The sequence below is a fragment of the Temnothorax nylanderi genome, unplaced genomic scaffold, assembly GCF_030848795.1.
Source record: "Temnothorax nylanderi isolate EJ_2023f unplaced genomic scaffold, tnyl_v1.0 TNYL_tig0127_pilon, whole genome shotgun sequence".
NCBI classification, from domain to species: Eukaryota; Metazoa; Arthropoda; class Insecta; order Hymenoptera; family Formicidae; genus Temnothorax; species Temnothorax nylanderi.
In genome coordinates, this window is record NW_027249189.1 from 1 (window position 1) to 19947 (window position 19947).

General features: G+C 42.1%; 1 protein-coding gene across 1 annotated transcript; it reads right to left on the reverse strand.

The window, feature by feature from the left end:
* Positions 1–2884: 2884 nt before the first annotated feature.
* LOC139776765 (uncharacterized) lies at positions 2885–4471 on the reverse strand. Its single transcript, XM_071713674.1, has one exon. The coding sequence runs from the start codon at positions 4469–4471 to the stop codon at positions 2885–2887; it is 1587 nt and encodes a 528-aa protein (XP_071569775.1).
* Between the last annotated feature and the right edge of the window lie 15476 nt (positions 4472–19947).

The window sequence follows — 19947 nt, forward strand, 5'->3', positions numbered from 1 at the left end:
GAGAGAGAGAGAGAGAGAGAGAGAGAGAGAACTCTATGTGTAAAGTAAGGGATACGGCGCTTTTGTTCTGCGATTTTACACGATCCAGAGTATCGTCGAAGCGATTGCAGTAATAAAACGATTATTTAATCAACCTGGTTTGGTACATTTCTCGCGCACCAGACATCCTCTTTAGCGTAACAATTTTATCGAATGGTAATTATCACAAATATAAACGATCAATTGATCATTATCATACTAAAGAATAAATCGATACACGCAGCAGAAGCAATATTCGAGGCTGTTCGAGGCACTCGTGATTCGATGGCTCCCTTCGTTGGCGTTTGTGACGATGGAGAACGGTCGTCGTGACTCGATATATACATCATTTGCGTAAGTAACAAAGACCCGGCGAGATAAGAGCAGTTTAAGACGTCAAAGAGGAGCCGTGGGACGGGGTAAACAATAAATGGAGAAATTAGCGGGAGAGAACGATCTTCCCGTTGGAAACCGTCGAAAGAGTAGAGGGCGGTCACATAAACCGTCTCGGATTCACCAAACGGATCCTCCCTCACCCTTCGATCCGATCTATCGGCACGCCGACTCTGTGACTCTCCTTCCTCTCCTTGATTCGATTTCCAGATTAATTAAGGATCGCTGGTCTGAAAGGACGCCCTCGAGATCCTTTCAACGGGGTCGAGTATCCCGTCCGTTCGTCCCGGGGGCGGCGTAACGAGGCGCCGATTCGAATCGGTTTCACGAGACACCGAGCCTGATAATGACATTTTCCCGTCGGCTCAGGTAAGTCTATCTTACGACTCCATGCCTGCTTACTGATTATACGGGCGTCTTCAGTGAAATCCTCAATTTAGCCTCTCGCCACATGAGAAGGCTCTCTACGACTCGAATCTCCGCACCTCTTTTCTACTCTCATACTTGCGAGACTTGCGAGAGTTACTAGTTTATCTCGAAATTTTTGTGATAATAATTTGTAAGATAAATTTCTTTCATAGAAAAATTAAATGTGATTCTCATATTTCGTTTTTATTTATTTTTATTTCATTTTTATGCAATTATTTCAAATTAAATTCTTGTTAGGAAAAACATAATATGTTGGAATATTGTACAAGTTGATTTTAGCTAAAATGACTTTATCTTATCGTTTTTATCTAATCATATACCATCAAAATAACGTTTTTTTCATTATTTGTGTATTCTAAAAATCATTAACAGCCTAATGCGGATCTTTGACGTTTTCATTATTTGTGATATTCTTATAATGTACAATAGTTCGCGGGAAGAGATATATGATTGATCCTAGGCGACCTACATAAGACTACTGAGGACAATAGTCAAGCACCGAACTCACAACTGAATTGTAGACGACGAGGCTTTAGGGCGCTCGAAGTCGAAGGTAGAGACTCCCCATTACCCTCTTGCTATTACTCCCTCTCCACTTTGCTTTGTCACTTCTCCCCTAACAGAGAGAGAGAGAATCAGAATCAGAATCAGAATCATTATTTATTAGACGCTCTGGGACTACGTCCCCTAAAGCGTCAAAACTAAATTACAAAAAGAGTAACAAAATTAAATATAAGACATTCATGCATTCATACATAAGAACTACAAATGAAAATATAAGTATAGAAAGTACATAAAATATAAGTAAAGAAAGTACAGATATTATAATGAGACGTGTTACCGAAGAACTTAGCGCATACAACTAAAAAGAAATAGCCATAACTGAAGGATGAATTACGAAACTACAAGATAAAGGGTGGTTTACATAAGAATCTCAAGGAACGCTCAGATCTACCGACAGAAGTCTCAATCACCTAAAGATGAAAACAGGAATTCATATAGTTTGGTCTTGAATGAGCCGATACATGTCGCGTTGCGAATGTCAGAAGGGAGAGAATTCCACAGCTCGGCAGCGGAGAAACTGAAAGATCGCTTATAGAATTCAGTACGGCAGAGCGGAAGGTTTAGGGCATCATTCGGAGCTCTAGTATTGCGCTGCATGCTTTCATGCCTAAAAGTGAAATTGCTGTAGATAACTTCCGGTTTTTTCTTCTGAGTACCGAGAATGTCAAGTTGCCCACGAAATACGACCGCCTAAGATCGATCTTGAGCCAGCCCAATCTGACAAAGTACGGAGTGATGTGTTCATCACGCTTTAAGCTGAAGATGAAGCGGACACTTCTGTTCAGAGCTCTCTGCAGACGCAGGTTATGCTGCCCTGTGATGTTAGTGAGAACCGTACAGCAGTAGTCAAATTGAGGAAGCATTAAGGCAGAGACAAGCTTCACCCGAAGTGGGACTGGGAGGAGTTGCCTGCAAAGTTTAAGCTGATAGAGAGCCGAATTCACTTTGGAGATCGTTTTAGTCGCCTGTCTTTCCCATGAGAGAGCGCTGTTGATTGTGACACCCAAGTACTCCACCGAATCCGAGAAAGGGATCGCGGATTCTCCAACACGAACCTGAGGCACAGAGTCCAGATCGATGCTCCTTACAAAGCGCAGTGTTCCCAAGATCATCGCCTTTGTCTTCCCAGGGTTGATCGTAAGCTTGTTGACGACAGCCCACTGTACGATCCTCTCTATATCCTCATTAATCCTCCCAATAGCGTCAGAAAGAAGCCCCGGCTCCGCATGCAAATAGATCATAAGATCATCCGCATAAAAATTATACTTGCAGTGCCGCAGTATATCTCCGAAACCCACCAGGTAGAGGAGAAAAAGGATCGGTCCGAGAACAGAACCCTGAGGTACTCCCTTTCGAACAGTTCTCTCAGTCGACGGCATCCCAGTGGACGGATCGCGTACCGCCTGTCTTCTATTGGTTAAGTAGGAACAAAGCCAACGCAAGGTAGAACAAGCAAAGCCCAGATTCATGGCCTTGCCAATCAAGGTGTCATGACAGACATTGTCAAAGGCCTTAGAGAAGTCAAAAATACGGCTATCGTGATCCTCCTCCTATCCGCAGCCAGCCTGACCTCGTCCAAGACCCTTATGAGCGCTGTCTGCGTGGAAAAATCTTTTCTGTAGGCAGACTGAAAAGGATCGAGAAGGTTGTGTTCCTCCAAGTATTCCATAATCTGATCCGCCGCAATGCGCTCGAGGAACTTGGAGGTGGCACACAAGATTGAGATCGGCCTAAAGTCATTTAACACGGCAGGACGTCTAACTTTAGGGACGGGACAGACAATGGCTGACTTCCAAATCTCAGGAAAAACCCCGTGGGTGAAGCAAAAGTTAAAAATGTGAGTCAAGGCTGGAAGGATGCTCGGGAGCGCCCCAACCACAAGTCTCCGAGAGAGTCCATCCACACCCGTGGCATCCGACTTACACCTGCAGATGGTCCGAACAATATCCAGGGGCTCAATGTTGCTCCAATAAAATTTAGAGTCGTCATACGCAGTTTCACCCAAGTAGATGACCGGGCTACAGTCCGTGTTCGACGTCACGTTGCACGTAAAGTGGTCAACAAGTTCCTCGCTAGTAAAAGCGGGATTCTCAGTCCTTGCTTTGGGTTTAAGAAGACCATATTTTCTTAGTTTTCTCCAGATCTCGTTAGGCTCATTTAAATCCTGGAACTCTTTAAGGAAGAACTCCGACTTAGCCCTCCGTACCTCGACCTGCACCGAGTTTCTCAGGCGTCTAAAGGTGAGGTAGTTAGCGTCCGTTCTGCTCCTCATCCAGACTCTTCTGGCTCTATCCCTCTCCCTCATCCGGGATTTAATATCCTCCGTGAGCCAGGGTGCAGGCAGGTTCCTGGGTTGCATGACTCGGAAGGGAGCGTGCTTGTCGTAGCAAGTCAAAAGAAGCCTGTTGAAGGTATCAACTTTTGCGTCAACACTTGCTGCAGAGTATAGCCCAGACCAGTCCAGAGACGCAAGTTCGTCAAGAAAGTCTTCTGGATTAAAAGCACGAAAATCTCGAACTCGGATGGTACGCTTAGGGATCCGCTCTATCCTGACGTCGTAAGTAATAGCGATGAGATCATGAGCGGACAGAAAGCAGGCCTCACGCTGTTCGTAATTAACAAGTTTATTAGCCTCGTCTATAAGGCACAGGTCAAGCAGGGTGGAGGCAGTACGGGTATGATGCGTAGTGGTGTAGGGCACAAGAAAAAAGTTAGATGCGCTTACAAACGATCGAATATGTTCCGAATCAAAGGTCGAGGAGCAAAGATCGGCATTAAAGTCCCCGAAAATAATGGAGTGTTTGTAATTAACCGATAAATCAGAGAAGACGTCAAAGAAGTCCGAAAAACCGCAGTGTGGGGGTCTGTAAACAACGGCTAATAGTATTTTGGAGCAGTTCTTGACGGAAATCTCAAGGATTAGATGTTCAGGACCATCACAGTTGTCGTTCCCAGATTGGCGCAAGGTCGAGGCCTGAAAAGAGTTCGACACGTATACTGCCACCCCCCCACCGTTTCTACCGACACGGTCGCATCTCAAGAGATGATATCCATAAAGAGAGACCATATGGTCAGGTACCTGCGGCTTTAACCAGGATTCAGATATGCAGATAATATGATATCCCGAACCAACGAAAAAGGATCGAAATTCGTCCAAGTGAGCGAGTAGCGACTGGCAGTTCACATGACAGAGGCGTAAGCGATTTTCAGTGTTATTGTCCATAATTAATACTGCTCATTCTGTCCACAACTCTTCTGCGCAGTATCGGGCAATTCCTGTCGTCCAGAGCCGAATGCTCTCGTATATAATAGAGAGAGAGAGAGAGAGAGAGAGGGAGAGAGAGCGAGTATGTGTTTGTTTGTTTGTATGTGTATATGTAAGTGCAGTTATCACATGTGCTACAAACACGTATGATAGCTGCACACTTCTGGCAATGCGTGCGTGCAACCGTGCGTGCGTGCAAACGCGCGCGCAGTTGTATATATCCCGAAAGAGATGCCAGGAACTGATACGAAATCGATAGAACCCAGTTTCCAGCGACGTGACGTGCCAGCGTTATATACCATTCGCCCAACAGCAACATCAACCGGCGACAGGAACAACACTATACCAACGATCTTCCAGGCGATTCGCGCGTCACTCGAGTACGCTCTGATTAGGGAGATAGATATGTTCCCTACATCTCTCTCTCTCTCTCTCTTCCCCCCTTCCTCTCTCAAAAAGAGATTGACGATACTCCGGGCTAATATCATAAATTTTCAAAAAAAGGTTACAGGGAAATCACAACAGTACATTTTTCTCATCTGTGCCGCACACAATTGCCATAAATAGAAGATTCAATATATGTATATATATTCGTAATATAATGATAAAAGAAGCAAAAGAAAGACGTAAATTTAATCAATATTCTATAATTTTGACAAAAAAAAATCAATAAAGTAACGTTAATATTTTAAAGATTGATAAAGCACATACACAAATACACATTCATATAATCGTTTACAAGGTACATCATGTTATCGTCTAAAAAAGTATGTCAGCAAATGTAGCAAACGATAATTGAAAAAGATGAAGATTTTATGAACGATCAAATGAACAATTTGCTCGTGCGTAATGCGCGAGTAATGCGCATTTACATGGAAACCAGATTAAATCAGATTTTTATTGGTCACGAAAAGTGAGAGGTAATTGCTCAGAATTAATACCGAGTCTCATATTTTCGTTCAGCCGGTGTTCCGACGCTTTCGCGAATACAAATCACCAGTCACGAAAATAATCGAATGCTGTTTAATCGCGAGCGTTTCACATGAGGCATTATAATTGAATAATTATGCTTTTGTCCATAAATGTAAAATGAATACTTTATCAAACGTAGAAAATTTTAGTAGCATACATATATTTTGTAAAGCAATTTTCAATATCTTGCGAGAACAATTATTAACGCTTGTTCTCCGAGAATTAATAACTCAGTTAAATTAATTACTGTCCCATTGACGTCAGAGACGCGCCATGACAAGTCACGATCACTATAATACCCGCGTTCTCTCTCGGTGACAAACTTGGGGAACGTGGTGCGATTGGCAAACAGAAAGCCCGCATACCGATAAGGAATTATGATGTTGACGGTTACATCGCGACTGCTCGTAAGTGATTTCCGAACGGAAAATTCGCTGCCGAATGCATCATCACTCGCGGCAGCCTTCCTTTTCAGAGATTTCGACATATGCGGGTAGAAATTTTTGATTGCAATAAAATTTTCAAATACAGATAATTTCTAATTTGTATGTTTCTTTAATATAGGAAATTTCTTAGCGATTGTATATTTTAAATTAAATATTCGTCAAGGCTTAAATTTGTATTGTTTGAAAATATTAAAAATTAGCGATAAATATTATTTATAGCTAATTTTAATTTAAATATTAAAATAAATTAATATCTTATTAACAACATGTGTCTCGAAATCATAATTTGCATAACTTGAATTTTTAGCATTATACAGCTCGCGGGTAAATCTAAAAATTTTATCTTTGTTGCACGCGAAACTTTTGAAAAGTCGCGAACCACTTAGATAGAAAGATTCTTGTTAGAAGATTCAGTATACAGTTCAATCTCTCTTAAGGTAGTAGTTTGTCCCTGATGGGAAACTACGTGAAAGCAATTCTCGAAAAATTGTCAACACGGAGAAATTCCAAGTTTTTGATCCGTAGCGAAGCAACGCCGCACAAATCCATAAAAGATTTTATTAAATAGTCGAAACCACTCGCCTCGTCCCCGCGTTGAAAGGGAGCATGAAGTTTTAAGGGAACGAGAGGCAAAAGAGGGCGCATTGGCTAGATTAAAGGAAAAACTTTGCGATTATTCAACTTTACCATTCCGCCTTTTCGGGACACTTCATTCTTTTCGCAAATGCGATTGACGAATTTGGAACATTGTACATTCATCCATTTGCGAGCACTCGCTTTATCTGCTAACTGGGCCTCGAACTGGGCTATAGGCAAAAAAAAAAACCCTAACAAATTATAATAAAACGCAACTATCTACCTACATACTTTATCAGAATTTTACTTTGATATTCGATTACTATACTTATAACATTTGGAATTGAAAAGTTGACAATTTTACGACTTCTCTTAGAATATAATGTAAAAAATTCTTTTTATATGTTAATTAAATGTATGACAAGTATCATAAGTGCGCATCGGATAAAATTGTACTATAAACAAAAATCAAATTCACAAATTATCCTAGCAGCAGAATCGATTCGTTATGCATGATTGAAAAGTCGCTTTGTGTATTTCTCGTAGGAAGAACGGCTTTTCGAGTTCTGACTTCTGACAGGCATTAGAAAACAAATCCGCGGAATCTGAATAGGCAACAGGATTCCTGTCGGTAGTTTAAATCAACCTTCCACGACCTTCGCCTCCCTGTTTCCTTTCCAGCGAAATATCTTCAGGTGGTTCGCTGTTATGCCAGAGGAGCAATATAAACGCAGTCGTCCCGTAGGAATATAGCAGGGAGAGAACCGTCAGTTTAGTTATTTTGATATCAAATTATTAAACCTCGCGCAGCTATTTAAATCAGCTTTCCTCGCTATTTCCCTCCGCCGTTTTTATCTCCTTACCTATACTTTTATCCAAAACCTGCGAGATTCTTCGCCGCGTTCACGCTCAAAGAATCACTCGGTATTTCTCAATATTAATTTGAATTTTGCGAAGAAAAAAGAGCGAAAACAAAAAAAAATACGTACATAAAAGAACTCTCTACGGTACTCACGCAGATTGGCGCTTGACGAAAGTCACATTGCGCTCGAGTAGTCCCGGAGAATGTTTTTTAGGAAGAATCTCCTTAAGAAGGATTCTGAGCGAGACCAGAAAGCACCGAAGTTTTCGAGTAATCGCGGTTATTACTGGAAGTGCAGTTGCTAAAGTTTCACGGTAAATAACGAGCGAATTAGAATTATTGTCGGAAGAAAGTAGAGGATACTTGGTGCGAAATTTTACAAAGTCCCGGCTAGCCCGTCTTTCAATAATGTACTCTGTTTTCATCCTACGTGTCGTGGCGGTTTTCACGATTGTCCCCGAGAAAATTAAGAAGAAGCTTCCTTTCTTCGTAATGAAGAAATATCAACCACGAAAAATTTCTAGTCGTCATATTTTTATAAATATATTATAGCGATTTATATATACGCTGTGACGTTATCATTTGGAATATCAGCTCGAATAATAATGTAAAATTATTATCAATTACGAATGTGACTACAATTCTCACTCTTATATTATTTTTGTACCGCAATATCACAGTGAGCCATATTATTATATTATTATATATTAATTAGCGCAATTAGTGTATCAATATCACGATATTGTTACGTCACCGGTGAAATGATTATGGCATTAAACTACACGGCGTGAAGTCGCGTGACGCGATGCACTATCTCTTCTTTTAGGTCCATGTCGAAGGATCGTTTCACCCTTATGATAAAGAATGACCCCTCGTTCTTTGGTACCCCCGCCAACAGGGGAGTTGCCTCGGCGGTAAGAACTTATCGTATCCGCAAAATCTCTCCCGCCACCGTCCAAAGAGTAAGAAAACTTATCAGATCGCTCGTAAAAAGTTATTTTCCGAAAATGAACTCGCCGACATTGTCTGCCGGCGTGAACAATACCCCATAGGGTTCCGGCGGTGGAAGATACGCCGCAAGATGATTCTGTCAACCGGCGCGTTGATCGAGTCGATAACTCTTATAGAGTTGACTAACTCGGATATACTTTATCCATCCCCCTTTCGTATTATACTTATTTTCGTCCATGAAAAGAACTGGGACATCTGGAAAAAAATTTCCAGGTTTATAAGATACCTTCTAGAAAAATATACATGTAACTCTTTCGATGGTATTGAATTTTTAATTGAAATAATTTTAACTACGACATATATCGCTAAATATTCCCTAAGATTCTCTCTTATCAAAACTTATCAAGATGCGTGAGGTATATATACATATATCGTCATAAATTCAGAGGAATATTTTCTCTTCGCTCGCTTATATAATCTCATCGTTTTGATGTTTATTCGTACCCCAAGGATTTCAGCTGGAGTCTCAAGGATCCAGGATCGCTAGCTTGGATCTTTTCAAATCTCACGTGATTCCACGTGAAACAAAAAGATTACAGAGGGATTCCGCGTATAAAGACGAGCTCGTGAAATCTCACGAGGGGGCGAAAGAGAGATAGAGAGGTGAAGGCGTAGAAAATGATGAAATAACTATAAAGTTTCGCTTTACGAGGAAGAGTAGACTCGAGCTTATTGGACTCGACGCGTTTTCGCGAGGCGACCTTCGAATCCGCAATCCCTTCCGGATGTCCACGGTGATTTTCCTTACTTCCTCTTTCTCGCAGCACGCGCACACACATACATACATCTGTGGAAGATTGCATAGGACAGGTCGAGAGAGAGGGCTCTCCGCGGAAAGTGTCTCGTCCCGTATGGCCGTAAGGGCCACGATTTTTCTGTCCACGAGGCCAAGGCTATGCTTTTCTCTTAAAGCGCGCGTCGAAAGCAATGGGAAGCGCGGCTTTATTTGCCGAGAAAACACTTTGCGAAACGAAATAAAGTATCACGCGGCAAGGAAGATAATGGCTTTTCTTTCCGCGCTCGCTTTTCCATCAACGAAAATGGGCGCGCTGAAATATTTCTCGCGAGGAGAAAATTGGAACTTGCTTCGTTACGCAACGACTAAATGCCAAATAATGCACCTTATCGCGAATAACAATAAAGAGACAGTATACGCTCCGCTGGGAAAAAAAGAAAAGAAACGTCCAATCTCCGGCGAGAGCAATTCCTGAAAATCGCTCTCTCTCTCGCGCGCGTGTGCGCGCGCGCGCGCGCGATTCCGCGTAATCATCCGGAATCGCCGCCGCGGGAAATTGCGGTGGATTAGACGCCTTATTCCGCCCCGGGGGGCGGCAAGCTCGCGCCCGACTTTATTCTAATTAGTCACCGGAAAGCTCGGAAAGCGCGATACTTTCCTGAAGTGCCGGCGGGCGCGCTTCCGGTGAAACGAAAAGGACCTCGTAAGAGCTAGGAGAGAGAGAGAGCGAGAGACAGGAAGGGAGGCGAAAAGGAGCGCGAAGGAGCCGGAAGTGACCGTGCTCGTTCCACCGCGTATTCGTCGTGTCTCAAGAATAATTCTCGGCGCGAATAATGGAGTGGGCCCGTTCAAAAGTCCCATAAATTCCACGAAACGTGCTACCTGCTGTGGTGGCTTCGTAGAGACGCCGGGCGTCCCGCGCGTTCCGCGCAGCTTGATGGCGCTCCTGAATATATCGGTGTGGCGTTATGTTAACAGAATAGAGAGAAAGCGAGAGAGAGAGAGACAGAGCAAACACGGTGGTGGCCGTGCTGGATACGATATTCTATAGCGAGAACGAACAGGCGAGTTAAATAGCCGGAGGCTACCAATTCCCCGGCCGCTATAACTGCCTTCGCGCAGAGCAACTCGCCGCGTCCGCGTCGCGTCGTACAGGGCCAGCTGAGCACCGGAGCTCTTCCCGGTTCCCGGTGACATTTAAGGGCTGGCGCAGCGATAATTTCGCGTATGTGCGCTCCGCTAATTAGCGACGCGACGTCGACGCCTGGAATCAATCGATAATGCCTCGCGAGGCAAGTCGACGGCGCGCCGCACACTGCACACGTGCAGCGATCGTTACATTTTGATCGCACGAGATTGTTCGCGTTTAGCGACCGCGGGCTCCATTCCATGCGACCGTTCCGGCATTTCCGGTGTGCGCACCCTCTGATTTACTGCAACTTGGTGTGTACACGCGTCCCCTAACCGGCAGACCAATAGACTTCTCGACTTGGCTTTAAGACAATCGGCCCTATTTGGAGATTGTTGACCACAGCGGATTATACGCAATCAAAACGACAATTATAGCGTCGCCTAATGCTTGTGTCAACGGGAAACTTAACACGAGAAAGATCAGTGCCGAAATATCAGTTTTAGAAGAAAAGTACAGTAAATTCTTGTAACGTGGTACTCGTATAACGTGGATTTATATAACGCGACGAAAAAATTGCGGCATTGCTCGTATAACGCGGTAAATCAGCCCCAATAAAATTCAAGTAACAAAAAGCAATTAATCCTTATGGTACTAAAATAAGAAATTTGCATAAACCTGTTTTAATGAGGCAAATTGAATTCTTGTTTGACTTTTCAAATTTGTTTTAATTTTTGTTTTATTTTAAGACAAAATAAAAATTCTGTTTTTAACCCTTTCGTTCCCATTCTAGTCACGTGGCTACGTACGAATTATGAAATAAAATATTACTGCCTGCGAATGTATATATATATATATAATATTAATATCTATGAAATATATTGTAGCTAATTATAGTTTTACCTTACAGTTTTGTATAGTTATAAAAACTTTACATTTGTAGATAGCATGTATTAATATTATTAAAAAATTTCTCGATAACATAGAGTATCGTCATCTTTCGTTCGTTGCCGTTACAGTTCGGTGTGTGAAAAATTATCATAAATACAATAAAAGCTTGCAAAATTATAACTTGAAATATTTTAGTAAAAAAATTTTTGTAAAAGTAAATAAAATTTTCATTGTACATATAACTTTGCAATGCAAATTACTATTAACAGTGTTGCAAAATATATAGATAGTTACAAAATAATATACAAAAAACATATCTCTTTAAAATTTCCAAAATATCAATATGTTTTTTATTAAACGCTTATTCGCCATATACTATGCACAGAAATTTGGGAACGAAAAGGTTAAAGCCTTTATGTAGAAATTAAAATTTATAAACATTTCTACATACATACATAATCCGTATATATAATGCGGCTCGTATTATACGCGAATTCATGTAATGTGGAACTCTCGTATTATACTGTATTTTTCTAAATAATGAAATTCGAAATCGTCATTACGGTAATTAGCGGAAATCATATGCACATTTCTAAAAAAAAATTTCATTTAATCTTAAAATTATAAGTCACAATTCCTAATTCGTTATATGATAAACTAAATCTTTTAATCAATCGCTAAATCAATATATTTGTTCGATTAATAGAAGTTTCGACGTATTTTGAATAATCTCGTCTCATGGATAACGTAATGTTACATTTTTCTTGTCAGCGAAAACTATTCTATTAATCATCAGTCATCAAGATAATCCGGGCTGCGTGTAGCAAGTGCCCTTTGTTTCGCACACCGTGTGTATAGTATAGGGCACGTGTAAACTTGAAGCGCACGGCGGAGCTTTCCCCGAGTGTTGATCGAGCCTAGGAATCCGTCGAGATTGCGCGGGCGGTAAGAGTGCTTTACCGACAATCCCCGAGCAGAATGTCGGAAGGAATCGTGAACCGGATGATTCAATCAACTTGGTAGAATACCTCCGATGCCCGCGAGTCGGACGGGAATTGGATCGCAGCGCAACGAACTTGCGCACTTTCGGCTGCCGCTCGCGATTTTCCTTTTTAATCCCTTGATACCCTTCTCCGAGCCCCGATCCGATGTATTTGTCGCATCGTATTACACACTCCCCCGACATTTTCTACAGTTTTTCTACATCCGAGCAAAGTGTGAATGACCCCGTCGTCGACGAATTGATGATATATTTCTCACGCGCGTTTTTTGTGAGTTAATAAATTATATAAAAATCGTTATAATACAAAATTACAAAATATATAAAGTAAATTTAAATTTGTCTTGTTTATCCTTTCTCTTTTTTTCTTTATAGCAATTACGTAGTAAATATAATCAACGTGAATTTTTCTTGCGTTTATGTAACCATGTCTTCGGTATTAATTAATGTCAAGATAATAATCTCAGTCGAGTATGTCTTATTTCACTCTGTTTGTGAATATATATTTGATACAGACTAAAAAGTACAGACAAATCGCGAAGCGCGTCAGCAACAACACGTGAACGTAACAAACGGTAACGGTAAAAAGCCCAAGCTGTAACATCGCCTGACGAACAATCGCAGCGTTTTGCCTCCTGTGTCTCCGAATATTAATTACTCCACTCGGAAAGAGACGAACCATCATCCGCGGAGTTCGTCTCTTATTGCATTGCAAACTAAGAAGAAGCAAGCGCATTGAGCGATCTGCTAAACGTCGACGATCCTTTTCGACCGGCGGTGGTCCTACCTCTTTGCAGCAAGAACAGAAAGAAGAAGACGAAGAGAAGAGGAAAAGAAGAAAGAGTAGACGGGAAGCAAGAATAAGCAAGAAGTCGAAAAGGGACGGAGACGACGACGGGAAAGGAGATCTGCAATCTTTGAGAGAGGGAGAGAGAGAGAGAAACGTGGAAAGGCGACGAAGGCGAGAGCAGTGGGAGGAGGGTAAAAACAATTAGCCTAGCACCCTATCTCACCCCGGCATGCATCATAGGGTGGGGGGTACCCGCTGCTCTCTCGAGGTGGGAAAAGGAGACTGCTGGAGATGAGCCTCCATGAATATATCGATATCCCATTAGAGGGTTCCCTCTTCACCGTCCGCCTCCCCCTCCCTCCCGCCGCTTCTTCGGCCCTCTCCCGCACCCTCTCGTCTCGTCATCCGCGCGCCTCCGCTTGCCACTAGACTGTTTAAAGAGTGGCTGGAAGCCAGGCGCTGTGGCGTTCGGATGAACGCCCGCGAGGATCGCGTGCCGAGTTGAGGGAACGAGGAAGAGGGAAAGGAAAGAGAGGAGAGAGGCTGGCGCGTTCGTGCCACCCTCCGCGCACCCTGATGGTTCCGCCAGGGTGTTCGATCCTGGAATGCAGGCTGCCGGTTTCAGGGTGGAGTTTCGCATCGCATCCCGCGCGCCGGCATCGACGCGGACTAACGGCCTCGACCTAATCCCGACATTAATGCCACGGCAGGCAACCGTTACCCGTTTTGCACCTATAAACCACCCAGATCCTCTTGCTATGCGTTTCAGTCCTTTCATCGGTGTGAAGAGGCGAGAGAAGGAAGAGGGAGAGAGGAGGCCGAAGGGGTTAGGCGCGATCGAGTGAAACGATCGTTTCGCTTGTAACGGCTCCCCTTTTCTTCTTCTTTTTTCCCCCTTTTTATCGTCGCGAGACGGAAAATACCCCTCACTTGCATATAACTACCGCATTATATTTTCGATCACGTCTCAGGTGCAGGTCCTCGAGGACAAGGCTGCGAGACACTCGCTCGAGGTCGGAAACGAGCGAGAAAGCGAGATCGATCGATCTTACCGCGCGAGCGAGCGAGCGAGCGAGTGACCGCCGCGCAGGAGAAAAGATCCGATTTAGCAAATTGCCCGTGCGGATTATTCGCGCTTCCTTCCTCGCGCGTGGAAAGCACGTGCCGCAAACTTTTTTCATTTCGAGCTCTCGAGACCACTCCGCTATATCTGCGAGTGTGCTTAACGTCGGAAAAATTTCGCCAGCTCTCCGGCAACGATGAGACTTCATCTATCCTTAAATGAGCGCGCAGGAAGGTGTCGGACTCCTTGCAAGATCGATAATACATCTCCCTCGATTTTCGCGATCAACCGGAGTTTGCACCGGAGTTACTGTCATAAATTATTAAATTATAATGTTGCCGTTGCACATTATACACGGGCTAAATATTACTTTGTCTAATTATATCATTTGTTAATTCGTCTCAAATGATATAAATGGTAATATATAATAATACTATTATTTATTCTAAAGCTCAAATAATACTCTAATATCCATTATCTAACATCAATAGGTATTCTTTAATTATTTTAAATCTTTATTTCGATATTGATTTCTCTCTTAAAAATATCTATAAGATATTATAAATCATATCCGTAATATATCGTAAGTCATTAAATTATACACTGAAAAAAAAAATACTTACTTAATTTAAGTAAAGATATCTAATTCTAAATAAATATGTGATTATATATTAAGTACACTGAGAAAAAAATACTGTTACTTCAATTAAATGTGGAATCCCGGGGTGCCAGAAACATAAATAGTTGATTCAATTGTATAAATAGTTGATTCAATATTTAAATAGTTGATTCAATATTTGAATTATTAAAACGACTACACTATAGGTTGAATCAACTATTTATACAATTGAATCAACTATTTATGTTTCTGGCACCCCGGGATTCCACATTTAATTGAAGCAACAGTATTTTTTTCTCAGTGTAAATAAGGCCATTAGTACTATGTAAAAAAATATTTTCTTGGGGATCTAAGTATTTTTTTTTCAGTGTAAGTTACTGTAAATTGTAGACATGCTAAATATTTTTATAATTCGTCTCAAATGCTATAAGCATCAATATAATAATACTTTTTAAAATCGAATATTCTCTAATATTCAAATATCGAGTTTTTAACTTTTTTAAATCATCAGAATTCGATATTAATCCCTTTTAAAACATTCATTAATAAGATTAATTAATGTTAATGTATTAATAATACAATTCTCTCAATATTTTCTATGCATTGCGTTGTTTGATCTTAATATTATCCCGTAGCTAAAAAACGTCTAACAACCGTAGATCCGTGACTCGGCCTATACACACAGGTGCACGGTAAGATTGGAATCCTTCCCGCTTTCTGCTCGGTATTCCACGAAAGTTCTTCGCCTCTTCCACCCCATTACACTTGGCCAACCGAGTAAAGAGTCTCACTTTATTTTTGACCACGTACCGAGATAGCTAGGAATTTCATTTCTCGCTTCCCTAGGGGTATAGTTACGTTCAGATCAGGATATCACCCTTGCAACACTTCTCGCCCCTAAGAAATATTATTCCGCGAGAATCGCTTTCTTCCACGGCGCGGTCTCCTTGTTTCCTCTCTTTTCCTTTTTTTATATTTCCCATTATCTCGATCGCGATTTCGACGCGTGCAGCATCACACTATTTGATATGAAAGAACTATGATTCTGCAGCGCGAAGGAACTATATATACGCGGGTAAAATTAGAGGTCTATATCTTTCGGGATCATATAATTCTTATCACAGAACATCTTTTTACTACTTACTTTTATACGATTATTTTCTGAATAATTTAAAATAGTCGCTTTGATAGCAGCAGAGCGAGTAAGATCTGTCTTTACGGTCGGTTTCGTTGCATCTCCGCGACGCGACGCGCCAAAAATCCCATGCGTCTCGGGGTGGCTTTACATGCTGGTTAACGACTACTCGTATAAACACACCCGGCTTCATAAAAATGCGCGCGAGGAAGGGTGGAAAACAAGACCGGAGTGCTAATTAACTCGTGGCTCGATGCTGAAGGCACGGAAAATGTTGGCTTCAAGCTGCTCGTTGACCGCGTAGAGAAATGGATGTTTATAAAAAGGTAAAGAAGAGAGAGAGAGAGAGAAAGAAAAAAAAAGTGAAAACGACGTCGCGTGACTCGCACGATAACGGAAGGAAAGTGGTCTTATTTCTGTGAGAACCCTGGCCGGGAAGATTGCACTCCATCCATCAGTATGATCCGAGAGATACTGCGTTTCTCATACACAACACAGAAATCGAGCACAATGCGAGCGTTCGTGCGCGCGAGGCGTTCCTATCATTTGGATTTATTAACTTCAATGGGAAGAAGCACTCTCGCATTCGGGGAAATCTGTTAGCCGAGTTAAAAATGCAAAGACGTGCACGGTCCGTTCGTGATGCAAATTCAATGCTAAATGTAGCTGTCCGAGACTCCGATCTATATCTTTGACGCTTAATAAGAAGGAGCTTTCGCGAATACTCTTGAATTCGAGATAAATCATGCAAAGCTCGAAGTTTACGCTTAAAATACATTTTATATTTATCGCTGTGTTTTTCGCAAAAGAGCTTGGCCTTTAATAACTGCGATAACGAAAGGTTTAATAATCATTCCCAGCGAAACACGCTTATTCGTGTAAGGGCGATATTCCCGGCAAGCTGGCGGGCAAATCCCATTCAGTGCATTCTGTTCTCTTTCTCCCCTTCCTTCTCTCCCTCTCTCTCTCTCTCTCTCTCTCTCTCTCTCTCTCTCTCTCTCTCTCTCTCTCTCTCTCTCTCTCTCTCTCTCTCTCTCTCTCTCTCTCTCTCTTTTAACGTCTTAAACGTAAATCTAATTTTTACTCGTTACACGGCAGACTCATTCGTAGCAGCGGTTACATACAGCTCTTACTCTCTCCTCAGGTTTCACGTAAGCCGCGGGCTCTCCGTTAGCAAGTACATATTCCGACGACGAGGGACTGCCGTAACCGGTGACTCAATCTCATTTACAAATGGACCAGTCACCCGCGGCAATTTCTGTAATATACTTAACCGTACTCTCTGGCGGCGCTCCGCCTCCTCCTCCTCCTCCTCCTCTTCCTCCTTCCCCGCGTCATCTTCCTCTTCTCCACGACCTCCTCCTCCTCCTCCTCCTCCTCCTCCTCTCTTTCCGTTCCTTCTCCACTTTCCCGTACTGGGATAGGATTACATTGTCTGTGGACATTCTCTCGTCGGCTGCAGGACGACTACTCGCGCAATATGCATCGTCTCTCGTGATGAGGCTCGCGTTACGAATTACGCGAGGGGCGGGCGCCTCGCAATATATGCCGCCGTATAAACGTAATGCGAGATTTCGTGCCACGGAAACTGGCCGTTACGCCCACCAATTTCGAGCGGCAGACGCTGTGCGGCCGAAGCTGTGCAGAGTGGAGCTCCGCTCGCGTCGACGTGTCGGCGACGTGACGGGGACGGGGATTAAGGATCGATCGCGTGGACACGCGATTGGGCAAACACGCGCCGAGAGAAAAGTCTCGCATCCACGAAAGCGCGCGGGCCTTGTCGGCTTACAGACCGACGAACTGACACGCCGGATCTATTATTCGCGGATTTGACGCGCCGGTTATTTCGTAGGCGGAAACGTTCGTCGCGTTTTCGCCTGCCGATTTGCCGGAAATAAATGCAAATTCGCGTAAATCAAAACGTCGCGGGTGGGAAATCGACTGATGATATTGTTTTCCGTGGGACCGCTGATCAAAAGTGCATCAATTATAAAGGTGATTATCGACTGTAATGGCACACTGCTAAATTTTGTTTTATTAATAATATATATCTATAATTCCATTAAATGTCGAAATTAAATTCATAAACGGATCTCGGCCATGATTTCCATTAACTAGGAATATCGTTCCTTTCGAACGGTTTAAGAATTTACGACAGAGCGCGCGAAATGATAAAGGGAATATTAACTCCCGTTCCTCACACATGGAAATATTGCATATGCTGCTGGTCATTTAACACTTTGATAGTAGGGTAATTATTTGCGACGTGGAGTAGCAATTAACCTAATGCGAACGGCGCTTCCTCCTAATTCGAATGCAAATATTACCATATGAAAGTGCAGTTGCTGAACCAGCTTACGATCTTCGCGTAGAAATGATATTACGAGCGGGGCTCCCATTTAATCCGCCGTAACGTTTCAAGAATATCGGAGCTTAATCGTAAATTAAGTGATTAACGACGCGACAGTTGGACGCTAATTAAATCTCGCGGTGCCAAATTAGATCGTAGGTACGCAGTAATATCGGAACGGAATCAAAGTACGCGTCAAAACGTTTGCAGCGCAATTCAATTCGACAATAGTGCGTCGAATTGTATTAAAATAGGCTTTGAAACGAACGCGAATGAGAAGCAATTACGGCAAAGTGATTATACTGGCTCGTCGAACAGTAGCAAAAGGATTATTTATTTGACGTGCGCTTTAATTCGATTTTTCAGATTCCATCGTCGGGATCAATTAAACACAGTTTGGAATTATATTAAATTTCCGTGAAAAGTGAATCCACTTCGTCGCGCGAAGTGGATCATACTCGCGGCCAACTATGCTTTTAACGTAAGCCTTTTTGAAGTGAGTTTAGGATTCGTTCTCTCGGCGGCTTTTTGCGTAAGCTTAAGCTTTTCTAACGAACTTATGCATGCAATTTACGAATATCGGAGCTTTTCCGCGTTCCTTTCCGCTGCTGATGCTTCTCGCGGGGACGGTGACATTTCAATCCGCGAGCTATATAATTAACGCACGCGAGCGAAAACGCGAGAATGCGGTCACGCGATATGCGAAACCAATTAGATTCAAACGCGGTGTCGAACAAGCGAACTGAGTCGTTCGCCTACCTCAAGGGCAGAACTTATAATTTGCGTTGCCTAGGAAACTGCAGGTAACGTTACCGAGTGGTCGACGACAAGTGCGACGTCTAGAACGCGGATCGTTCTCTCGGTTTCAATCTTGGTTGAACCTTCTGAACGATACTACATTCTACATTATACGGAGTAACGTTGGAAATTACACGACCGCAATCGTCAACGAGACTCGAGACACTTCGTGAAAGAATTAAAGAAATAAATATTTACAACGGTTTAGTGAAATGCAGTTAGAGAGATAGAGCAAGAGCAAGCGCAAGAGAGATGTAGGCATTTTTTGTATCTTTTCCACATCGCAATAAGTTTAATATTTTCTTTCGTTTATTTCACTGTTTCACAAAATCATTTTTTTCGAGCACGAAAAGAAAATATTTATTTCCCGTAGTTTATTTCTGAATATGACCCCGTCTATTAAATTACTCTATCGTGTTACAATTTTGAAACAGTTGCAGTTAAAGTTAAAAAAAACTATTTTACTGTATTTTTTGACATATTATAATTATGATATGTAACGCGTTGAAGAAGTTTAATTGCAATAAAAATTAATTATATTGTTAGGACTTTTATTTCTTAAGAGGAATTTATTATATCGATTATATAGTTAAGGAGATATTTATGGTTAACATAAGATCTATTATAATGGTCTATGTAAGTCGCAGTTTTGACGCAACAGACCTTACATTGATCATAAATATCTTTTTAACTTTTTATAATTGACACAATAAATTCTTTTAAAGGCTACAATTTTGATTGCAATCAAACTTGTCCAATACACCACATATCGTAGTTACAATATGCCAAAGTAGCTATTTTTGCAACTTTAATCTCAAATTTCTCAACATTGTTGTGTAACAGAACAATATAAATATCGAATTCAGCGCCAAAACATTATGAGAAACGATTACCTTCGTT